At 36.6% G+C, this 25,301-nt stretch overlaps 1 protein-coding gene across 2 annotated transcripts in view; it reads right to left on the reverse strand.

Moving 5' to 3' along the window:
• Ralgapa1 (Ral GTPase activating protein catalytic subunit alpha 1) overlaps window positions 1–25,301 on the reverse strand; it is a 213,682-nt gene that overhangs the window by 114,218 nt on the left and 74,163 nt on the right. Inside the window, exons 14-19 of one of the 2 annotated variants that reach the window (XM_051146313.1) lie at window positions 20,823–20,952; window positions 19,031–19,268; window positions 17,736–17,897; window positions 14,135–14,275; window positions 2,896–4,428; window positions 1,103–1,227 (exon numbers count right to left, since the gene is read on the reverse strand). In XM_051146313.1, coding sequence (XP_051002270.1) covers window positions 1,103–1,227; window positions 2,896–4,428; window positions 14,135–14,275; window positions 17,736–17,897; window positions 19,031–19,268; window positions 20,823–20,952 — 2,329 coding nt within the window. The remainder of the gene's footprint in view (window positions 1–1,102; window positions 1,228–2,895; window positions 4,429–14,134; window positions 14,276–17,735; window positions 17,898–19,030; window positions 19,269–20,822; window positions 20,953–25,301) is intronic. The other variant, XM_051146322.1, reaches the window with a different exon arrangement.

Here is a 25,301-nt window from a genome sequence, read left to right on the forward strand (position 1 = left end):
GCATGATGGTGCTGGGTGCAAGGCTCTTAGACATAAGAAAAATTAAATTTACAGTGGGACAAAGAAGCAAGCAGAAGAGATAGTTAGTGAAAAGATAGCAAAGATGTCATTTTATGAGTCTAAAATAATTCTCACTCAAAGAAAAAACTCAAATAAAAGTAAACAAAAGGTAATACAATAGTCATAGACAAATTAAAACCCAAATAGAGTTATAGCAGTTTTAAGAAAGAATTGTTCAATTGACAATTAAAGATACATTAGCTTCTATTTTCATTCTGATTGTTTAGTAGTTAAGATAAAAAGTAAAGTTCAACATCAATTTTAGAGATATCTGAATTGATTAAGCAATATTTGTGCCATTAAAACTATGGGAATTGGTGGTGGCTCCTGCCTTTAATACCAGGAAGAGGAGGCAGGCAGATCTCTGTGAGTTTAAGGCCAGCCAGGACAAGAGAAAAACAAACAAACAAACAAAAACAGGGGCTGGAGAGATGGCTCAGAGGTTAAGAGCACTGACTACTCTTCCAGAGGTCCTGAGTTCAATTCCCAGCAACCACATGGTGGCTCATAACCATCTATAATGTGATCTGATGTGCACTGTATACATCATAAACAAACAAATCTTTAAAAAAATGTAACAGATATTTTAAAAAAACCTCCAAAACAGTACATTGTACACACTGGTTCTTAAATTACACTGTACCCCAGACAAAGCCTTTAACTAGCTCTCCTCCTACCTTAGCATCCTGAGTAGCTGGGTAGAAGTTTGTGCCACTAAATCCAGCTTTAAAAAGTTTTAAGGGCTGGCAAGATAGTTAGGGGTGAAGGTGCTTACTGTAAAGGCTGATGAACAGGGTGGAGGCAGAGAACTAGCTCCCTAAAGCTGCCTCTGACCTTTACATGCATGCTATGGCACACATGTGCCCACATATATACACATATAAAATAAATAAAATCATGTTAAAATGTTTTAAGTACTTCAAAAAAAAAAGTTAAATTTCAGGAAAATGAAAATTTGAAAAATTTCTACATATACATGACACTTATTTTGTTTTCTACCTTTGTCTCAAAAACTGATAAATTGAAGCCGAATTGAGCTCACCGAGGCATTACCACTCCGAAGTCGCTCTGCAATAAACTCATCCATCAGGTCAGGCACATTAGCACTGCTGCCGCCAGTGTCAGTACTAAGAGGAGGCAGTTTGGGGCTCGTGTCCTCTTTATTTACTGGAAGCAAATAAATAACTGCATATAGTGAGCAACAACTTAACTGTATTTCCTAAATCTGAAACAAAAATAGTCCAAAATAAAGTACCTCTGCCATATCAATTATTTGCCAAACATGCACTTATGAATAATTTCCCTCTTTTCAGATTTAATTTTTAAGAATTAGTAAATTGTGTTTATTGTACTTAACTAAGCAGATGTTAGTCAATCTTCAGTATGACCTTAAACAGCAGGAAAGCTAGAGGTAAGCACTAGCTGAGGTCAGGTTAATATTGCCTATAAAGAAACTGGTATGTTTTTCTTTCCTCCTACTTTATGCTGCTACAGGGCGTTAAGATTTCAAAATTTCCCTCTTTCTCCTGAGAATAATTTCAAGGAATATATCCTTCCAATTCATGCAAATCTCAGTGTGACACAAACACATTTAGGTTTGGATATAAATAAAAATTTCATGATTTGATATACTGTTTTTTAGGTTTATTCTAAAATCTAACTTCAGTGTTTGAAGAAAAAACTTCAATTTTCTCAAGATTCAAGAAAAAATAAAAACAAAATAGTTATTTGATTTGCTTGATATTAACACTGCAATATGATTTTATAGTAACAAGATTACCTTCACTTGGGAAACTAACTTGTGGAACATAAGATATTTATGTCACTATCATACTACTGAAGTTTTTGTTTCTCTGTAGAATAAAAACCAGCGCTACTTATATTCCTACTGAACCACCAAGAATTTCAGACTGTAAAATACCATTATCTTTATATACTGGCCAGGCTTTGCTAAGCTGTAATATACTGCCCTCAAGTGGCATTAATGGCTCAATGCAAGATGCATTATATAGCATTGTTAATCATGCTAACAAAACCATGTTAAAACAAATGAAATTAAAACCTACCTTACTGCTGAAAGTTAAGATTCTGTATCAGTAACGTTTTAATTTTGAAACAAGGCAATCTTGCTTCCTTTCACTAATCTGTACATTTGGTTCCATTTTGAAATAATAATTAGCTATCATGAAACCTTAATGGATATTTAAAATCTCACAATAAAGTTTTAAATCTTTCAAAGACATAACTTATATTCTGTACACAAGAATGAAAAGCTAAAACCCTACAGCTTAAATGGAAAATGACTATATCTTTGAGATTAAAGAATTTCCTCTTCAATGATAGTTAAGTACAATGTTGGCGCTGGTTGTAGGACTTTGATTTCTATTATGTTATCTGTCAAAGTAACTTTCTACCAAGGAAAAATACAAGGCTAACTAAGTTAGCAGTAAGAATAAACAAATTAAATTAGATACAGCTAATGCCCCTTTAGACATAAAGCAATGGGGCAAGTACAGCCAAGTCCTCAGTAAACTTCAAGACTCAGGGTACTTATTCAGAAAAATTCCTGACCTTCGAAAGATCATTAAAATTTTCCTTTTTTTTTTGTTCAGCAGCAAAGAGGTTTAACTAAATGCCTCATAAGGGAAATTAGTAATTTAAATAAATATGTATGCTGGGAAAAATACAGCTGGGGAAAGGCGCATGCATAACCAAACAGAGAGAAAGCAGTGACCATCCCAAAGCTTTTTGATTGCTTATAGCTTGCTTCAGTTGCATTAAGCCAAACTGGTGCTGTCTTTCTCCTTTTGCGCTCTGCACACTGTTAGTGCTCACCTGCAGCTTTCCTTCCAAAATAGCCCATTACATGACTGTACAGATCCCTCAGTGGAGCCTCTGGTGGCATTCTGTTCTGCCTCTGTGGGGAAACATTTGCCTTCGGCTTCGAAAGAGCATGTACAACAGTTTTATAAACGCCACCCAGGGAGCCCTGCTGTAGTCCTGCCTCCTGACTCGATGGCCTAAGAGTACTGCGACTACCTAACTGGTTACTTGCAATTCCTTCTCTCTGTGATGCGGCGGTGGGAATCTCTGAGGATTCCTTCACTGCTTTGCTAACTGATGCTGCACCAATCATATCTAGAGGTCTGTACACACCAGGTTTTACAAGGTCTGTACTGTTAGTTGAGCTGGGCTGCGTGCTGCTGGTAGTGCTACTGCTACTACTGCTAAAGCCACCGAGCTTCCGTAGTCTCATCTTCCATGGAGCCTCTCTGTTTTCCAGAGGATTATAAAACTGGACAGACTCGGTAGATGGTCTGAAAGTAACATGAACACTATTTCGTTTCTTAGCAGCAATTTTCATGATTTTTGCCCTATGGGTTACTGTTTCAGACAAGCTCCTCTTAGTTGGAGAAAGCTTGCTAGTGTTTGAAACATGAGGCATTCTGCGGTTTACTGGTGCTTTTAGTGCAGTTTTCTTGGCATGCATTATATATGGGGTGATTTTTTCATTAACTTGCACACTCTTAAGCTTTTCGGCTAGTGTCATATCTACAGAGGCATCTATTTCTGTGGCTGTCTGTCTATACAGATGTTTCTTTTTTTCTTTATCACAAAGGCTATCTGAACTAGGATCCGATGACTGGTCAAGATTTAGTTGCTTAGACTTTTCAGCAGTTTGTGTTCTCAGAAAACTATCTGCCTGGATAGGTCCAAGAGTACTTGTGAAGACAGTTGAGCTCGGTTCTTTCTGAAATGGTGCATTTTCCGGAGTCCCAACAAAAGGCATGAGATTTTCTGATTTTATTTCCTGACCTATGCATTCTAATTTATCTACAGATGATATTTCATCTCTAGCTACAGCAATAATCACTTCCTGAGAAGCTGTATCTTTAGCTAGCTCATTTTTACTATGATTTTCCTGGTTTTCTTTAAAGTATTCTTTCAGGGAAGAAAGAAGATCATCATCTCCTTCAAGGTCAATGTACTGGATTTGTTCGAAAGCTGCATCTGCAAGTTCTACTGGACCTATTAAATGGCAAAGATGGTCATATATGCTATCACCGACTTCCAGGGAAGACTCTCTGCTATGAGTATCAGTGATGCAGCTTTCAGTGGATCTAGATATTGAAGAAGCCTCTGTGGAACTCTGCAAGCTTGGAGCATGGCGGGATGAACTGTCAACGACAGGAACTGCACCTTTGGCTCGCTCAACAGTGAATGGTTCCAAGATGTCAGAAGTGCTGCTACTTCGAGGCAATGGCTGCTCCTCATTCAAAGCACCAAAGACTTCATTTCCAGTGTCTTCACTCTGTGAAAAATGTCTGACTCTGGTTGAGCGGGGAAGGATTTGAGCATCATCAATATCTGTAAAAGATAAAAATTATATGGAGTAGAAACTATATAAATATAAAAATTGTTTCACCCACAGCCTAAGCATATGCTTTCCAATAAAAATTCTGACATTTTTATAAGTTCAACTAAAGAAAACCAATTAAAAATATATAACTGACTTTTAAAAAATATGATGAACCCAAGGCATATGGTGTCAATGAATTAGAAAATGACCAAATACATTTAAGATGTTAACATGCACACAAACAGTGAGGTGATGGAACATTTGGAAGTGCAGTTTAAGATAGAGCTGTGCCAATAAACCAAGCAATTCAAATTTGTTAGTTTTCCCTACTCACGTTTTAAGCACAGAAGAAAATGTAGATCATAAAACACAAAGCTACTCTAGGAAGTCCACTGCAGACTCTTAGAAGACATCACCTTTTCCTCAACTTTTGCTACTGGGCTGACCACATATTATAAGACTGGAAATCTCTCTCTTCTTTAAAGTTCTCTTCATTAGGACCCTGTATGTTATCTTCTGTCTTACTTTATTTACTATGATCTTAAATTTTATTCTTTATCATCAAATATAATCAGTAAAAAAAAACAAAATAGAATCAGTATACCATAAAAATAATTTTTTGTTTTTTATAAAGATTTTTAAACCTGCTATAGAGACATCTTATCTACCTGTGAGTGGCCCTTCTCATAAATAACCACTGTGCTGGGTAGTTTTATGTCACCTTGGCAAAAACTAGAGTCATTTGGGAAGAGGGAAACTTAACTGAGAAAATGCCCCCATCAGACTGGCCTGTGGGCAAGCCTGTGGTGAATTTTCTTGATTGATGATGATGACTGATAAGGGAGGGCCCAGCTCACTGTAGGCAGTGATGCCCCTGGGCAGGCAGTCCTGGGTGCCACAGGAAGCCAGGCTCAACAAGCCAAGGGGAACAAGCTCGCAAGTGCCATTGCTCCATGGCCTCTGCATGAGTTCCTGTCAAGAGTTCATTGTTCTGACCTCCCTAGATGATGGACTACAAGTTGTAAACTGAAATTACCCATTTCTTCTCCAAGCTGCCTTTGGTTATGGTGTTTTATCACTGCAGTAGAAAATTAAGACAACCACCAAGCTCTAGAAACTATGGCTTCTTACATCTCTTTTTAAGAAGTACAGATTCTGAAGTCAAAAATGGAGATTTAGAGAATACCTCATTTAATTAACTGTCTCATAAATGAGGAAGTTGAAACCCAGAGAGTTAAGTTTTTTCATGTTTATAATGCAGTTTCAGAAGGAAGCTTAATGCCATTACATTAACAATCTTAAAGTGCTAAGTCCTCAGAAATATCTATGAAATCATAAATCACAAAATAGTGTTTATATACATATATGTACATATATATGTGTGTATATATACATACATACAGATGTAATTTTCAAAAAGTAATTGTATAAGTTAACACAATGCCTATGAACTTATTATAAAGCCTTTAGGTTACCTAGAAACAAACAAAACAAAAAACAAACAAAAATTCTATCTACCAGCAAAATAAAAAAAGAATTCTCCGAGATTATCATTGCTATTTATTACACGTGTAATGCAAATGCTACAGGTAGCAGAGCTAAAGCTGGCATGACAGCAGCACAGGGATGTATTCTAGCCCTCAGGAGGCAGAGGATGGGAATCTGAATGCAAAGCTAGCCTATGCCACAAACGTGAGAACCTGTATCAAAACACAAAAGTAACAGAACTATCACTCAAACACTGTAACCAAACATTTAGATCAGATTCACTTATCTAAGAATACAAGGAATTTAGATTTAGATTTATATCCTCTAGAAGGTGAGGGCAGCTTCCTTGTTTACAAAAGGTAAATTGCTATTCAATGTAATTTCAGAATCTATGACATAGTAAAAATGGTGGTCTTTCTACCTTAAATAAAGAAAAAACAAAAAATGTTAACCAGTGAATCAGTATTTCACAAAGTCAACAATTTAATACAAGTGGCAAGTCTTATTTTTCTGGGTTTCCTTGGTAATGTTTTGCAACTTATTTTCTGTAGTAAAAAGTAGGCTTTTCTGGCTATTGTATTTCAAAGAAAGGTATTTTACTATTTTGAAGGTAAATTGTGCATTAAAGTATTACTGGATATAAGGGAAAAAAACCCCTTTGATCAAAATTTAGGTTTCTTGAAGATTTTTTTGCTCTTCATACAATGATCCCCATTGCGGTTAAGAGGTTTGTCATCCAGAATGGATTTACTGCAGTAGGAGGAAAGCATCAGTTACATAAAATGCTGCTCACTGGGGCTGGCATATGGCTGATGCTGAGGGGCATGCACTGCCCCTAAAGGACCTGAGTATGGGTCCCAGCACCCAGGTTAGGCAGCCCACAGTCAGATCCAGGAGAGCTGATTCCTCCTTCAGGATTCTATGGGTACCTGCACTCACATGTGCAAGCTCACACACAAACACACAAATACAGAAAAGTTAAAAAAAAAAAACCAAAACTGCTGCTTACTGGTAAAAATAATTCCTCAAGAACAGAACCTTTTAAATTAGAATATTAACATTCAACTAGAGTTCTAAAAATCAGAATCTCCAAATTCTCTTTTAATGAAATCAAATTATTTTCTTAGTCAAGCACAAATAGTGTATTTTATGACCCTTGAATCCAAGATGATTTATGTTAAATTATGCAGAAATCAGTGTCATTATGAAACTCAAGTTTTTTTGACCAACAATTGATAAATAATTTTATAATTTTTTGGCTATTTTGGCAACAATATCAATGTAACTTCATGGTAAGATGTTCTATATAGCTGTGTACTACACCTATATTAGCAAAAACACTATATCTTTTAAAAGGTAAGATGTCTCATTAGTGCGCAAAGCAGTGTTACATTATAAAATCATATGAAGACTTAAAAACCAATCAATCAAGGCTAATTAAAAACCTACTCCACTGAACTACGTTCTACTTTTTAAAGACTCTAATAGTCACATATACCTGTTCTATGTTTATGTGTGTTCTTGCTCATGTATGCATATTCATGTTTGTGTGTGAAGGTGTATGAACACGTTCACTTAGCTTTATGTTAAGACTGTAGTGTTTTCTTTATGAGCATGTTATGTATGGATTGCCTTGTTTTATTTTTCCCTTTTCTGAAACAGGTTGCCACCTTCTAGCCCAGGCTAGCCTAGAACTTACTAGGTAGCACAAGTGGTTCTCAAACTCGTAAGCTTCAGATGTTCCTACTGTCTCAGCCCCTACCTACTGGGATTATAGGCATGCGCCACTATGCCCACATCTACTAACTGGCCTCTAAAACCCTAACAAATTTTACTTTGAAAACATTAAGATAAGTAAATTAAATAAAATAGAGTTTGAAGGCTGAGTGTGAGACACATGCCTATAATCCCAGTAGTTGGTAAGCAGAGGCAGGAAGATCAGGAGCTCAAAGTCATGTTCTGCTCTACAAGTAAGTCCAGGGCCAAGACTGAATATATAACTATGCTATAACCATCATATTATAGATACAAAGAGCTATCAAAGAATACATATTAATGACAAAAAAGTTCCTGCATTGCTAAAAAGGGGCATACCTGTTTAATTAGATATTTTTCATCCATATTTGGTAAAACTTAGAAAAAGAGGGGAGAGAGACCATCTTCTAACAGAAAACAGAATTACAAATAATAAATTGTCCCTATTGCTAAAAGTGTTTTATATCCTTTCTTTCACAGAAGTATTACTTTGGGCAATAAAAACAAATTTGCTTAAGAAATTGCTTAACAGGAAATAAGCACTGCTAGTCATAGTGGCAAACTCTGTAACGTCAGCCCTCAGGAGGTGGAGACACAGAAAACCATGGAAAACATCACTTTTCTTTATCCTGTTTTCTTTTATTCTTTTGTAGAGTTATAGGGGATTTTTTATTAAACAGAGCTTAGCATGTAGCCCAGGCTAGCCTCATATTCAAAATTTCTTTCCTCAACTTCCAAAATGCTGCAATCGACATGTGGCCACCATGCCATTTATGCAGTCCACTTTCCTTACTGCTTCCCTCTGAATTATCTTTTTAAGACATTATCCTCCTATCTCCCTATCATGCACTCCTGCCTCAGTTTTGCTGGTGCTAGAATTAGAGACTTGCATTGCTACATCTGGCTTATTTATGACTTGATTGTCCAGCAATCTTTTTTTATACATCAAACTACTCTAAAATAAAATTTACGTTTTGGAAAAACAAAAATAACAAGTTGGACTAGTTCAAGATTCAAGCCGTGATTTTTGCTTATTAACTTAGCACTAATTTACATACCTCTGCCATATAATTATTTCTTCTCCCCCCGCCCCCCGTCTACCCCCTGAAGAAACAAACTCCATGCTTTAATCTGCTTCTATGAGTCACAAATGCAAAAACCAAACAATAACCCAGATTCCTGCAATACAAGCTGATAAAACTATCTGATTTTCATAGTGTACTGGTTTGTTTGTTTTTTTAACTTGAAGGTTAGTTCAGTGTCTTCTAAATTTGTGCTCTTATGGACCTTAATGCTGTTATATATCAAACTGTCAAGTGTTAGAGAAAGTGTTTATGCTGAAATAAACTTGAAAAATATTGGATTATACAATTATTATTTGCTAAGAGACATCTGGGTCTTTCGGTATGTTAGCAAACACTATGATTTTCAATCATTTTCTTTTTACATCTTATTATATGTTAGAAAATATTCTAAACATTAAATGTATCAGCTTGCAAATGGTGATTTCATCTTAAGTAAAGGAAATAAGGATTTACTGCTGCATTAAAATGCTGCGCTCAAAACAAAGAAAAAAGAAAATGCCATGTTCTTGCCTCTTGTGAGTCCTAAGAGAAAAATGATTTCTAACTGAAAGTTACTTTAATTATGCTTTGCCATTGTGTATGTGTATTTGCATAAAACACTGGTGACAGAAGTATCTTATGAACAAAATGGTTTTGGAGAATTATATATGTTTTTAAATGCACCTTCTGAGATATGTCCTAAAAATGACATTGGGCACAGGTAACTCATTCCTATAATCCTGATAATCAGGATGCTAAAGCAGAAGGATTGTCATGAGTTTGAGGCCAGCCTGAACAACAGAGTTAGAACATGTCCAAAACCAAAAATATAAGTAAACATCATTTGATAATGAGATTTAAAATGTTTCGTTCTAGTGACTAGTATGCCAATATTATCTAAATATTTAAACTTGTCATAGAAGGCATTTTATCTCAAATGAAAATGAAGGCAAAAACCATGGACTTAAAAAATCCTTTAAATATTATCTACAAATACGTAAAGGTCTTTTAAAAAGCTAATCTTTATGACTTATTTGAAACAAAGCAAGAACTGTGAAATAGAAACATCTGATGCTACTTAAGGCTCTCACTCAATTGGTTTCTCTCCCTCTCTCTCTGTGGGGCGCCTCCTCCCCTTTCACTTCTCAGTCCTCTTTCTCTCTCCTCATAAGCTCTCCCGCTGTCTGTTTCTCTTGGTCTCTTTCTCTGTCTGCCCTCACGGTTCACTCAGGCCCTAATTCCTCTCACCTTCCCTCCTTTATACCATATATGTTGCATGTCAACCTATCTTTATATATTACACCACTTGGAATATTTTGAAAGTAACAACCTAGTCTGGGCCCAGTACTTGGCAGGCGGAGGCAAGAGGATCAAGGTCATCCTTGGCTGCATACTGAGTTCAAGTCCAGCCTGAACTACATGAGACTGTCTCAAACAATGGGGTGGGGGTGGCAGGTAAGTATAAATACCTTTTTCTTTTAAGTTTTTTTTTTTTAAACATATGCTTCTGGTGCTGTTCATGTGCTCCTTCAGTGTGGACCTAGAGTCTCTTTGTGGAACACCTTTAATCCCAGCACTAGGGAGGCAGAGGCAGGTGGATCTCTGCGAGGTCGAGGCCTGCCTGGTCTACAAAGCAAGTCCAGGACAGTCAAGGCTACACAGAGAAACCCTGTCTAAGAAACCGAAAAACAAAAAAAAAGAAACAAACAAACACACACCTCGTAATGAACCAACAGCCTATGTGAATAGCAGGGTTTGTCATTGAGGCAGAACAGCTTCTGTTCTATGGGAAATCAATTAGTGAGAGAAATGGAAACACTTGCACAGCTGGAAATGGAGGATGATGATACAATTGGTGTGTTCCAGCAGCAGACAGGAGGTGTCCACTGAACAGGGAGCTTGCTACTTTACTCAAGCATTTTGTTACAGACCAAGAATATATTCTCAGTTAGAAAGCAGACATTTGCAGGGGGTGGTGGCACACACCTTTAATCCCAGCACTCAGGAGGCAGAGACAGGAGGATCTCTGTGAGTTTGAGGCCAGTCTGGTCTACAGAGAGAGTTCCAGGACAGCCAAGGCTACACAGAGAAACCTTGTCTCAAAACAAACAAACAAACAAACAAAACAAAACAAAAAACCTGAGGGGTGGTGGTGGAGAGAGCAAGCAAGCAAGCAGGCAGAAATTTGGTTCCAACATATCCTGGTTACTGCAGTATGGACTTCTTTATCCTTTCATTTTCCTATCCCCATTTCTTTTTTGCACATATATAACTGCTGTGAATGCTAGATAGTTTCCCCTTCAAGTCAAGCATCTTACTTTTAAAAATATCTTGTTTTTTTTTTAATTAGCATCTAAGATAATTATTTGTCAACATATTAAAGTTTCAGGTAAGAAAAATTAAAAGTCTCAAAGGTTCTTTAAAAACAAAAACAAAACAACAACAACAACAACAAAATAGGAGATGTATCTGATCCAACCCAAAATTTAAGAATTAGTGGCCGTAATTCTTTTTAATTTTTATAAATAAGTATAGTTTGTATTACGTATTTTAAGTGTATATACTTTTTTTTCCTTCTTTTTTTTACTGTCTCTTCTCAGTCCATCCCTCTCACCTTGCCCTTCCACCATCTACCCCTCCTTCCCTTCATCTCAGAAAAGGGGAGGCCTCCCATGGATACCAACCAGTCTTGTCCTATTAAGTTGCAGTACGACTAGGAGCATCTTCTATTGAGGCTGGACAAGGTAGCCCAGTTAGGGGGAAGGGATCCAAAGGTAGGCAATGTAGTCAGCACAGCCCTAATCCCCAGCTGCACAACTCTTACATCTGTGCAGAGGGCCTAGGTCTGTCCCATGCATGCTCTCTGGTTGACAGTTCAGTCTCTATGAGCCTCCATGGACCCAGGTGAGTTGAGTCTATAGGTCTTCTTGTGCTGTCCTTGACCTCTCTGGCTCCTTCATTCCTTCCTCCTCCTCTTCAACAGGATTCCCCAAGCTCCACTTAATATTTGGCTGTGGGTCTCTGCATCAGTTTCCATCAGTTGCTGGGTGAAGCCTCTATGATGAAAGTTATGCTAGGCTCCTGTCTACAAATACAGAGTCTAAGCAAAATAATTTATCTGTTTACAATAAACTAGTTTTTAAAAATTGTATCTAATTCTGTTATCAGACTGAAACTTTGCTTTGTTTGCCAAATTAAGTAAATAAATTATAGTTAAGCATATACAGAAAAAAACTATGCTATTTGCATAGGAAGGCACAGTGTTTGAATGGAGTAATGAAAATACAAAACATTTATTTATAGCTAAGGGTGAAATGTTCATTCTTTCATTTATTTAGAATTAAGGGTCATATTTAAAGGCTATATGTACCACTTTTCTCATCCATTAAAGTATGTATCACTCCACCTATAGATCATCTAATTGTCCTAGATTCTTGCACTGGTAGTATTAAATTTTACTGATTTATTCATCAAATACTTAGGGATCATCTGGACATGGTGGCACAATCTTTAATCCCAGAACTCCCTGAGGCAAAAACAGGTGATCTCTGAGTTCTAGGACAACCAAAGCTACACAGAAAAAATAGTCTGTTAAAAAGAAAACAAACAAAAAGCCTTATGGGTCATCCAAAGTTTAAATTTAGGCCAAATTTCAAATTTACTTTTGTAATTTAATTGCAAAATCAAGTACTAATTTATCACTAATTTAACTATCTCTAATTTAAAAATATTATTCATCTCCCAAATATATCATAATATGAGGGTGGAGCATGGTGGCTTGCACCTGCTGTCCCAGCACTTTGGAGACTGGGGTGAGAAATCACTGTGAATTTCAGGCCAGCCTTATCTATGCAGCTTTAGATTAGTTTGAGCTACAAAGTGAAACCTTGACTCAAAACAAAAACAACATTATCAGAATATTACCCAGAAGCAACTCTACTCATTCCACCTAGAAAATGCATATATCCAAGAACTGAATGCTTTGTTGTTCCATTTTGAGAAACACAAATACATTCTGTCATTTATAATTCTTTTAAAACCATGAAACAAAACATATTTTAGATACATTTCTGTACCTACATATAGGCAATTCTCAATTATTGTAACCCTGATGATTTAGAAGGAAATTTGATCTTAGTGAGATTGACATTAAGGAATTCACTGAAGATAACATTAACACAAATGTAACTTCCTTCACAGATCTTTCAGTCCACTGGAAACTAAAGATAGATTTTAAAAAGAAAAAGAAAAAACATGCAAAATTAAAACACATCAGTAATCTTCAAAAACAGCAATGTCAGAGGAACACCTAAGCAAACTGCTATGAAGGTACCTAACAATACCCAGGTAAACTCAACTATCACATTTTGCACAATAACATACTCAAGCTTGCTTCTGTTCATAAGACAAATTACTAAATAATGTTTGCATATATATACATATGCAAAATAACAAAGGCTATCCTAACCATGGTGATGAAGTAAAAGATGCATGATGGGGTGGAGAATGAGTGGTTACTGGCACAGAGAAAGTAGGGAAATCTTAGGGCAATGAGAAGTCCCATAATTATTTGGGTCATAGCATATGTACAATTCTCAAAACTCATTGAACTGAATGCATGCAAGTCATCCTAGTACTGGATCTAATCCAATGGAACAGCTGAGCAGGTTTTTAAGTTCCTTGGGGCTACATGGAATGTTTTAAGGGTTCTTTTTTTTTTTTTTTTTTTTTTCCAAGACAGGGTTTCTCTGTGTAGCCTTGGCCATCCTGGACTCACTTTGTAGACCAGGCTGGCCTCGAACTCACAGCGATTCGCCTGCCTCTGCCTCCCGAGTGCTGGGATTAAAGGCGTGCGCCACCACGCCCGGCCTATGGAATGGTTTAAAAAATAGTTCATCCTTTGAATTCCACAGAGTGGTTTATCTATATAAATCAAAAGGAACTATTAGATTGCAAGTTTTCTCCAATGACTATATGCCCTTACTTAATTCCATAAGTATAGAAGATGGGGAGAAAATAATATCTGAGACATATTATATTGTTAAAACAATAAAATCAACTATATCTCTTGAGAGACATTTATGAAACAAATATTCACTAGCATTTCTTTTAATCACCTGAAAGAAAAAAAAAAATCAAACATAACTTGCCATTTACAATTAAAAAAAAAATATATATATATATATATGACATTGGCACAGCACTAAACTTAGCACTTCCAGAATGAACTGCAAGAATAGCATTAGAGTTCAAATAACTCAAAGTGTTGATTTCTCAATTATTTTCCAATTTCCCACACCTCCCCCCAAAGAAATTAACTTTGAAGAGTTTATTTGATTAAGCAAATTTGAAAGCAGAGGATTAAAAGTGAAAAGGGTGGTGCAGAAATTAGCAGAGGTGGCACTACCTGAAAGCTCATCAGAAAGGGGAGTGAGAACAATATCAGGCAAGAAGGGTTTGGAAGTATGGATCAGAACAGGAGCACTTTTAGCACTGCGAATATAGGCCGATGGCAGAGCACATTCACCAATGGATCGGCTTCTCATGGCTTTAAAAAGGAAAAGAAAGAAGTGGGGAAGGAAAAAAGAAGAGTGACTATAATGAAAGGCTGTGTCACAGAAAAAGCAGCAACAGAGAAAACTAAAAGATTCAAAGGAAGGAAACTTCAAATTAAAACATTTCAGCACAGCAAATACTGGCAAGCTGTAAGAAAAGAAACCACAACACACATTTTGAATGTAATTCTTTTGGTGTAAAGCAGGAAAATGCCTCTTATTAGCAATTACAATGAAATAGTATTGAAAAACAAAGCAGACACTTCAGCACATTAAAAAAAAAAACAGCAAATGAGAAATTCATCAAATGAAAACCTTAAAAAAATACTCAATATCATTAGTCCAAAGCAATTCTGGTATCGCATTTGGTCATTTCTCTAGGCAACTCTTAAGGAAGCTGAATTCTACTAACCAGTCATTTCTATTCTCATAGTCTATTTCCTAATCACTAATTGGTCCTCTTATGAATTTTATTTGTCATGACTTACTCTTGAGTTTAGCAGCTATTCCAGGTGAGAGAATACGTAATTAAACTAGTATCTCTCATTTGTACTGAGGTATAGTAATATGACTTTTAAAGTTTTAATTAGAGACATTGACAGAAAACAGAATTTACAACCAACTTGAAGAATCATGTTCCTTAATCCTAGCACTGGGGAAGATGAGGCAGGTGGATCACTGTGAGTTTGAGGCCAGCCTGGTCTACAAAGTGAGTCCAGAACAGCTAGAGCTACACATAGCTCTATCTCAAAAAAAAGAAAGAAAGAAAGAAAGAGAGCCTGAGACTAGCCAGCAGCTGCTGTGGCACATGCCTTTAATCCTAGCACTCAGGAAGGCCGAGTGAGTTCCAGGACAGGCAGGGCTACTCAGAGAAACCCTATCTCCAAAAGCCAAAAAGAAACAAACAAAAAATCATGTTTCTGAGCCATGAGTACAGGTGGGTACACACTGTAATCTCAGCAACTAGGATGGTGAAAGTGGGAGGGTCGGAAGTTCAAGGTCATTTTCAACACAATGAGTTCTAGGCCAGCGTGGTCTATGTGACACCCTGTCTTTAAAAACAAAAACAAAGCAAATATATACCACTAACAACAACAACACTGAATCAAGTTCTTAAGAAAAATATGTAGTTTGTGCTCATTCAAATCATAAGCATATAAAAATTTCAAAGTATCTTCTCATATATAAAAACTGTAGGTTACTTTCCAAAACTTCTACTTTTAGTTGCATTTGGTAACTTCATAAAAGAGCCACTAGATCACAAAGACAGAAATTTTTAGTTTACATAGCAATAACTAATAACAAACTTCCTAATAATTTTAGCTTCAGGTTAGGGACTACTGGTTAAATGAATTTATAGGTATGGCTATGTAAGAACATGATGCTTAAGCTATATTGCATAGTAGTCTATGCACATGAGAGGAGAAAGAAACAAAACAAAAACTCCTGGCTTTGGGGCTTTTACACGTTTTCTGTGCCCAGAATGTATTTCCTAGAGATCGTTGCTATGTTCTCTCACTTACTCAAATCTATGTTCTCATATCGTATGATAGAGAAACCTGTCTTGATCTAAAAGTCTTTTCTCCACCTGCTGTTCTCCAGCCCTTTAACTTGCCTGACTGTTCTCCATAATTCACTACTAGCTGCTATGTTTACTGGATCTGTACGCTCAACAGTAAAACTCTAAGTGCCAGTGACTGTTCTTAAAATTAGCTTTATTACTTCCCAGTCCTTTAACCAAGATAAAGAATTTGTTCTTAACTATATCCTTAATGTTTAGAACAGTGCTTCAATGGTGAATATTTATTTTTCATTCAAATGTGTAAAATCCACTGTGACTAATCCACGTTGGTTTAAGCACAGTACCTGGGCAAAGTGCTTTAGGTCTCTGTGTGCATAAAGGGTCTCCAGAAGACTGTACAAGAAACTGGTAAGAGGGTCTGTCTGCCTCTAGTGAAGCCAACTGGGAGGACAGGAGGAGAATGCTGGGAGGGCTGAACAGAAGGTATGTTCTTTTTCAGACCCAAAGTTTAAGCCTGCTCATTCACCTTGGTTATAAAAAAGTAATTTTAAAAAATAAGAAATCAACTGGTCATGGTGATTCACATTTACCATGACAAGATTATTTCAAGTTTGAGGCCAGTGAGTTCCAGGCCAGCCCAGAGACACTGCGACCCTGTCTCAGAGAGCAAGACACAAACAAATAAGCAAGCCTTAACAATATTTGAACTTGAACTTTCAAAGAATTTTCCAACTTTGTACATGTATCTTTGTTAGCAAAACATTTAATGCTTTACTTTTTGTTTGATGGATGTGAAACCTGAAACCTGTTTCAGGCAGAAGTATTACCACTGCCACTAAACAAATGACGCTCTTTTTTTTTTTTTTAAGATTTATTTATTGTATTTATTGTATATGAGTGCTTTATCTGCAGAAGAGGGTATCAGATAACATTATAGATGGTTGTGAGCCACCATGTGGTTGCTGGGAATTGAACTCAGGACCTCTGGAAGAGCAGGCGGTGCTCTTAACCCATCTCTCCAGCCCAACAAATGACGCTCTTAAAACCTAGAAAGGGGAGCCAATGAGAGGCCCAGTGCATAGAGGTCGAGCCTGAAACAAGCACTCAATCCTGGGACCTACCTGGTGGAAACAGAACCAACCCAAACAAGTTGTCCTCTGACCTCTATACACACAAGGTAGAAAACACACACACACACACAAACAATTTTTAATATAATGCCTAGAAAGCTTTGGTAAATTGTCCAAGGTTACCTAGATATTTAGTAAGAAAAAGAGTAAGAAAGAACTTAGGATGTAAGTCCTCCTTATATTGCCTTCCAGTAGTATGCTCTCTACTATAATTCAGCCAAGTTACATGGCTCTGAGAAGAAGACAGGAGAGTTGCTAGTTCTATAATATGTTGTATTGCTTACGTCTACAAGTGCTTCCCACAGTGCTCCTACACCCTTTTTTACATTATAGAAATTGCTTTGTTTAGAAAAAAAGCATAGGTTTCTTCTTGACCTCAGTTACCTGCCAGTAGAGAGTGTGAATTAATTCCCTGTTGTAGTTTGTAAAGCCAATAAGACTATGTAATTGCAATACTGTAAGTTTGCTACCATCTCTATGTTTTGAATATATTTCCTTAATAAAAAGTATAGCAGCTCATGCTCCAGTTCCGTTTTCTGAATCCAAATTCTACTTTTTAAATTCTACAAAATGACAATTTGAAAACAAAGAAACCTATAATAAAGTAAACTATGTAAACGTAAGAGTGCACATATTAAAAGCATAAAGTTTTATACGCATGCTATTGGGCTATAAGAATTACTGAGGATGGGGAGAAAGTTTGCTATAGAAGTTTCTCATCTTCAAAGGAAGCAAAATGGACCCTGACAGCACCTATCCCCATGTTGCTCTGCCCATGTCCCATGGTTTTAGAGTACATACCAACAGTTTTTTGCCGTACTATACTCCTTGCCTTTTCAGTTCCTGGGGAGCCAGTGGTCGTTGCACTTCTCTGTCTCATGGGTGCCTGGCCTGGCTGATCACGGCTCCATCCTCTAGAAAATGACTTGTCAACTGAAACTTTCTGAAATTCATGTCCAACTCCTAGAAATGCAATATGAGTATATAGAATATTGATTGCCTGATGGTTATCTTTATCAGGGATAGGTCGTTGCAGATTCCAAGGCTTCCCCATAATACATTATAAAGTAACTATAGCCTGGTGTGGTGGCACACACTTTTAATCCCAGCACACGGGAGGCAGAGGAAGGTGGATCCCTGTGAGTTTGAGGCCAGCCTAGCCTACAAAGAGAGTCCAGAACAGCCAGGGCACTGTTATACAGAGAATTTCGGTATCCCAAACAAAAATAAATAAATAAAATAAAGTATAAAGATTTTTTTGAACTTTATTTTATGTAAAAACCATATTAAAAACTCACAGAAACTTAAAATTATATTAATTCTATCACCAACAATAAACTTATAATTCTCTACCATATAGAGATAAAAAATGAGGTAAAGGAAAGTCATCTTATAGTGGCAGTTTTTAATTTTCATATGCCAATAATAGCCACTGGGGGAAAAATAGTATAGAAAAACTAGTATGAGTATATGCTTTCCTATCACAGACAAACAAGTAAATATGAAATATGATTTAAATATAATTCCTAACCAGCAACGTACTCTTAAAAATGCAAAATATTATACAAAGGACATGATAGTGATGCAATAATTATGCTACAGCCCTCATCTCATTTTACCATTACACAAATAATATTTCACATCTAAACAATATTTACTTGTACTTTAAACTAATAAAATTCTTTCAAGAGAATTTTCCAAGTAATTCTTTATCATATACGTTAAAATAGAATAAAATGAAGTCATCCTTTCAGTTCTACGTAAAAACTACTTGTAGTAAAAGGTAAATACATTTTATAAATTCTGACTTGGGCTAATCACTTAAAATAAAAGTTAAGGTTCTATATTGCTTAACTTTAGTTAAATATAAGTTCACTATAACATATATAGAGAACATTCTTTATCTTATAAAATTATTGCTTTTAAGATTATGAAAATAACAGTGTATTTCCATACTTCATTGTTGGAAACTTGAAACCTCCAGAAAAAATGAAAGGAGATTAGAAAAGATGACTTACCCTCAGCGCTCTTCCTGACTTGGTTTTCCCCAAATTATTTAAACAAATTCCTATGGAAAATCTTTGAACAACTCTTACCTTTCCCTTTATGCTTTTTTTGTTTCTGTTCACTCAGCTTATCCAATGGCAAATCACTGAGATCCAAACTATACAAATTCCTAGCTAAAACTTTAGTCAGTGTCTCCATGGTCAGTGACCACTCAGTGGCCAATTCTTCCCAATAGGTCAACGATGACAACACTGAAAGTAAGTCATCCCAGAGTTCTCGGGAGATGTACACATTTAGATTTGCTTTGATCCAGGCAACAATGAGAGTCTACAAAGACAAATATTCAGAGGTAACAATGAGATCTACTTGATGTGTGACTTCAAAACCAACTATTCAGTTCTTTTTACCTAAAAAGCAGAGAAAAATTAAATCACATAATATCCATTGTACAAGTAACTCATGCAATTATTGTTACCTAGTAAGAATTTCAGCTAAGTGACAACTGATTCCCAGTACTCTAGGAATACAGACTGATCAGTAATTCTAATGCATAACCTTCATCCTGCACTGAATCACTGCTAAGTAAAAGCTATGTACAGAGATGCTTCCATATTATTTAGTGTTGAAATTGAGTTCTTAAATGAAAAACTTCAAACTATGTTCTCAAATTAAATGGAAATGACAATATAATCTGGAAGTTTGCTTTACTACTACTACTACTGCAAAGGGAAGAAGAGGTCCTGGAGATGTACTTAATGAAACAGCCTTGGAAATTTATATGTAAACTAAAAGTTAAGATTAAATGTCATTTTTAAGATACAACAGCAATAAGAGCATTTTGTAACAAATTCAATTACAGTATCAAAAGCTTACTTTTAAGGAGGCAGAAAATACTGATTATCCTGTACTCTCTGATGTTTTGTGGATTCCTACTAAATATATACACTGTTATTGAAGAAATAAGTCACAAAATAAAAAGTTTTCAAACCTAACTTCATGAATTTTGCTGAGGAATTATTACAAATTCACACATGATTTGTAAAGATAAAACTAAAGTGATTAGTGACCTTCCATCCCCTCTTTACATGTTTAAACTACCAAAAAAGTTATTTTGCACAAGCTAAATTTTATCTTTCTGTGGTTTCCATCACTGGGTGAGTTATGAAAATTGAGAATTTTCTCAAAGTTTACATAATACAGGTATCTGTTTTAAAGCTAATTTACCATCAGCAAAAAGTTTTAGGTGAGAGATAAAAACTGAAAAATTCCAATGTAAATGGTTATACTTATGGCCAACAGTTAGATAGCCTTTACCTCTGACATTAAGAATCATTCTATGTAATTTCATTTAATGTGTCATCATAAAATATTGCCTGTTTCAGGATTTATAGGAAGTCTAAAACCAGCACATAACCTTTGTGTTGAAAACACAGTTTCTGTATAATCAAAAATATCACTGATACTTCAATTCTAGAAGGGAGAACAATAAAATCTATGGGCAGCCCAAGAATGTCTCTTGATTATGTACTACATTTTTATTACTATAGAACAAACAGAAAATGGTTTTCCTAGTAAGTCGAGAGATTTAGAAACTCCTAAGACTCAGGCACTACTCCTCGAGTCCCTTGTTAGTGTTTGGAAGCCACACACATGCCACACCAGAGGTAAAATAAGCTCCATTACTCTTCTTTACATTTTTCCTCCATTAGGTTGTGAATTTGTATATATGTCTATTTAGATGAGCGGCTTTTAATTTAACTCAATAAAAGATCTTTTAACATGAACAGGTTTCTGATTTAAAGCATTTCCCCTAATAACAAGCTCTGCTTCAGTTAACCCTTTAAAAACAAACCCATCTATCCATGTATTTATTGTTATTGCCTGGAAAAGTGGTCCTGCAAGTCGACCTGCCAGGGTCATGTTTTTTTTCCCCTGGAACTGCAGAAAAGCTTGTGATGACATCTTCAGTACAGACTCCGTGACTCTGAGCAACACAAGCAGCATCTGTTCCCTTAAAGGAAGAAGATCCATTAGTGATTCTTTCTTGCTTTGGGTTAGTGATTAATTTTCATATTAACTTGTTGTAAAATATCATTATCACTGGAATAACTCAAATACTCAATCTTTGAAAGACTACCAAAGTTTTAGAATTCTTTAAATATTAAAATTAAGAACTGAAGTTTGCCTCCACATATATGTAACAAATGTACAGCTTGCTCCTCGTGTGGGACCTCCAATAGCAGGAGGAGTGGCTGTCTCTGATGCTGTTGCCTTCCTTTGGATCTCTTTCCCCTAACTGGCCTGCCTCATCTTGCCTCAATAGAAGAAAATGCGCCCAGTTCTACTTGGAAAAAAAAAAAAAAAAGAACTGAAGTTTGTAAGCTTTTATGAGTCATTTATAAAATCCTTTTAGGGCATAATACCTTCAGGTACAAATTGTTTTATGGGTTTAATAATGAACATTAAAGAAAAGAGAAAAGATAAAAAGTTGTTGCTTCCCTTCCTCTCAACCCCCTATTTGTTTCTTGAGACAGGATCTCATGAAGCCTAGGCTGGCTTCAACCTTCCTACGAGGCCAAGGATGACCTTGAATTCCTGATCCCAGATTCCATCTTATCTAGTGCTCCAGTTACAGAAGCTTGCCACCATGTCCTTTCCATCCTTTTAGTTTCAGTGATTAAAACAATTATTTATGTGTGTGCAGGCATGTGTATCTGTCTGAGTGTGTGTATGCACCTGTACGAGTGTGTGTATCTGTGTATGTGTATATGTGAGTGTGTGTGCATCTGTGTGTGTATGCCTTATGTATACAGGCACCTAAGCAAGTCAAAAGAGTGCATCAGATCCCCTGGAGCTGGAGTTATCAGCAGTTGTGGGTTGTGCAATGTTGGTGCTGGGAATTGAACTCAGGTCCTCTGGAAAGGCATAAAGTGCTCTTAACTGCTGAGCCATCTCTCTAGCCCCATTTTTAAATCTTTTGTTCTATGAGTGCATTAGAAACAGAACTAGTTCTAGCACTGACCTAACTTTTTCTCCTATATGCTTCCTACTAACAACATAAAACTACACGTGATGTTTTGGGAATAAATTTCTCAGCATACCAATAAATGAGGCTAACAGGTAGGCTTAGTGGAATGAACACAGTTGCAATACTTGAGTGACTGAGACAGGAAGGTGGTACATTAGGGACCGGCCTGGGATACATAGTAAGATCTTGTCTCCAAAAAAGAAAAAAAAAAACTGATAAGAGAATTTTAGTTGAGTATAGAGGCAAGCTAGAGCTCAAGTCCCTATCAGAGTCTCTTCTTTGGAGGGCATCCTGCAGTGCCTGTCTAGGCATAGCTTTAAGGATGGTCAGTGAAAGAAATGTGGATGAGACAGCAATATGTCCCAGATCTAGATGCCATTTGAGGGGAGGAAGTGAGTACAGAATCAAACAGGAAATTATCACTCAGATTAAAAAAAAATCCTGAGGGCTAGAGAGATGGCTCAGTGGTTAGGAGCATTTGCTGCTCTTCCAGAGGATCTAGGTTCAATTCCCAGCATCCATATGGCAGTTCACAACTGTCTGTAACTTTCGTTCCAGGGTATCTGACACCATAATACAGATAAATTAGAGGCAAAACATCAACACACATAAAATGAAATAATCATTTTTTAAAACTCCTAAGGCTAGAGGTATAGCTCAACAGCAGAGCACTTGCCTATAGTGTGAGGCAATTCCCAGTACCATAAAAAGAAAACTAAACTAGCAAAGAAAACAATCATTAAGAGAATAAAAATATTAAATGTCGTATTTGTTACCTTGGGCTTTTAGCTTAGCTGTTTGAAATAAAAATCTAACTACATATGACACAATTTATAAATAAACCTCATCTTAATTACAGCCTAACTTTCACTCTCTCATGTATTAGGTGACTTTTACAATTTGTAATACAAAAAGACTTACTTTAAATAATTTTTTAAAATCTCATAAAGTTATTGTTAAGTTTGTGGTACTATAATTTCAGCTTTAAAAGCACTTAAAAGAATTATGGGGCTGGAGAGATGACTTCGCAGTTGAGAGCACAGGCTATTCTTCCAGAGGACTCAGGTTCGATTCCTGGCACCCAGATGGCAGGTCACGTCTGCCTATAGCCCCAGGACAAGCAGATCCAGTATCTTTTTCTGGCCTCTGCCAGCACTAGGCATGCATGTGGTGTACAGACATACATGCAGGCAAAATACCAATACACATAAAACTAAAATTAAAAATTTTTTAAATTAAAAATGCAAAATAAACTCTAAAATTGTGTTACATATAGCAAGACTCCTGTCTCATCATTGATTCAAAATGTAAAGGAAGAAAAAGAATACTTCAGTTTGGTGTGAGTTTTTGTTTTTGTTTTCTCAGAGAGTATAGCTGTAAGCAGCACAGGTGAGCCTCAGATATGCAATCCTCCTGTCTCTGCCTTCAGGTGCTGGATTACTTTTTTGAAAGAAGAAAGACTGTAACTCAAACTCTGCTTATCATTCATCATGGGTTGTATAAACAAAGACCAGTCACTTAATCTCCCAGTGACTAACTCAAAAAGACATACATTTTATATGATTCTACATATACTTTTAGTAAAAAATGTTTCTAAAATAAAGCCAGAGTGCTGGGAAGTAGTCCAGCAGTTAAGAGCACTGACTGCTTTTGCAGAGGAGCTGGGCTCACCTCCCAGCACCCATATGGCAGCTCACAAGCCTGTGTAACTCTGACTCCAGGGGTTCTGGAGAGGGAGGCCCTCTTCTGGCCTCCACAGAAATTAGGCATGCACATAGTACAGTTACATGCATGTAGGCAAAACACTCATGTACACGCACATCTTTAAAGCCATTTTCTCTGAAGAAGCAAAACATTTATATCCTTTAACCAAGGGTTCCTGCTTTTGTTTTTTATTTTATTTTATTTATTTGAGACAGGGCTTCTCTGTGTAGGCCTGGCTGTCCTGGAACTCCCTCTGTAGATCAGGCTGGCCTCTAACTCATAACAATCTGCCTGCCGCTGCCTCCCTGAGTGCTGGGATTAAAGTGTGTGCCACCACCACTGGGCTGTGATCCTGCTTTTTTAAAACGACTCAAAAGAAAAAAAATGCATTCATATGAGGATGTTCATTGTCCTCTACTCCTCTTACCCCAGGCCAAAAGTGCATGTCCATCTACTGATGTCGATTAGGTTAGTAGTCCCTGCTACTAAGGAGGCTGAGGCAGGAAAACTATAAATTTAAGGCTTGTCTGAGCTACAGAGCAAGATCACGGCCAGGATGGACTACTTAATGAGACCTTGTAATCCCAGCACTCAGAAGGCTAAGATAGGTGAGTTAAAAGTTGTAGGCCAGCCTGGGCTACATAGGTAACAAGGCCATTTCTCAAAAAAAAAAAACAAACAAACAAACAAACAAAAACCAAAACCACAATCATCGAAGTAAATAATCACTAAAATAACCCAAGGACATAGCAATTTGTTGTTGTTGTGTTAGAAAACTTCTTGACTATGTACAAGGCATAATTAAATACCTAATACTGAAAAAATACTATAAAATTACGCCTTACATGCTATATTATGCAATTGCATGTGTGATTTGATGAGTCAAATGTTTACCAAAAAAACCCAAATACCTCAAGAGAATGGGCTGTACTTATACCTTATATGCTCCTTTTTGTTTTTTAATTTGGTTGTAGCCATGTATTATTTTAACATAAGCTACAGAACTGCTATTCTTCAAAGGTCTAGTTTCCCATTTAATTTACTAAATATATAAAGAACTAAGAATACATAATGCATTACACTAAATAAGGTAGCAATACAAAATTAGGACAACATTTATTATTCTTGAGTAAACAGACATTAACACAAATAATTTAAGAATTATTAGGAATTAATTAGAATTAAAAGGAAGTATGGTGGGGGAGAAAGTCCCCTTCTGTCACACACCTAGGGGAGGGGAATAGGGTGAAAGAGGGAAGGAAGGAGGAACGGGAGGATACAAGTAAGGGAATAACAATTGAGATGCAATCTTAATAAATTAATAAAAAATAAATAAATTATAAAAGCTAAAAGGAGTATGGCATTGCTGGAACAAGTGTGTTATCTAGGGTAGGCTTTGAGGATTCAAAAGACTTGTACCATTTCCAGTGTGCTATCTGCTCTCTGTTTATGGATTGAGATGTGAGCTCTCAATTGCTACTCTATCACCTGCCTGCCTGCTGCCTTGCTACTCTATCACCTGCCTGCCTGCTGCCTTGCTACTCTATCACCTGCCTGCCTGCTGCCTTGCTACTCTATCACCTGCCTGCCTGCTGCCTTGCTACTCTATCACCTGCCTGCCTGCTGCC

Source organism: Acomys russatus, chromosome 1, assembly GCF_903995435.1.
Source record: "Acomys russatus chromosome 1, mAcoRus1.1, whole genome shotgun sequence".
NCBI lineage: Eukaryota > Metazoa > Chordata > Mammalia > Rodentia > Muridae > Acomys > Acomys russatus.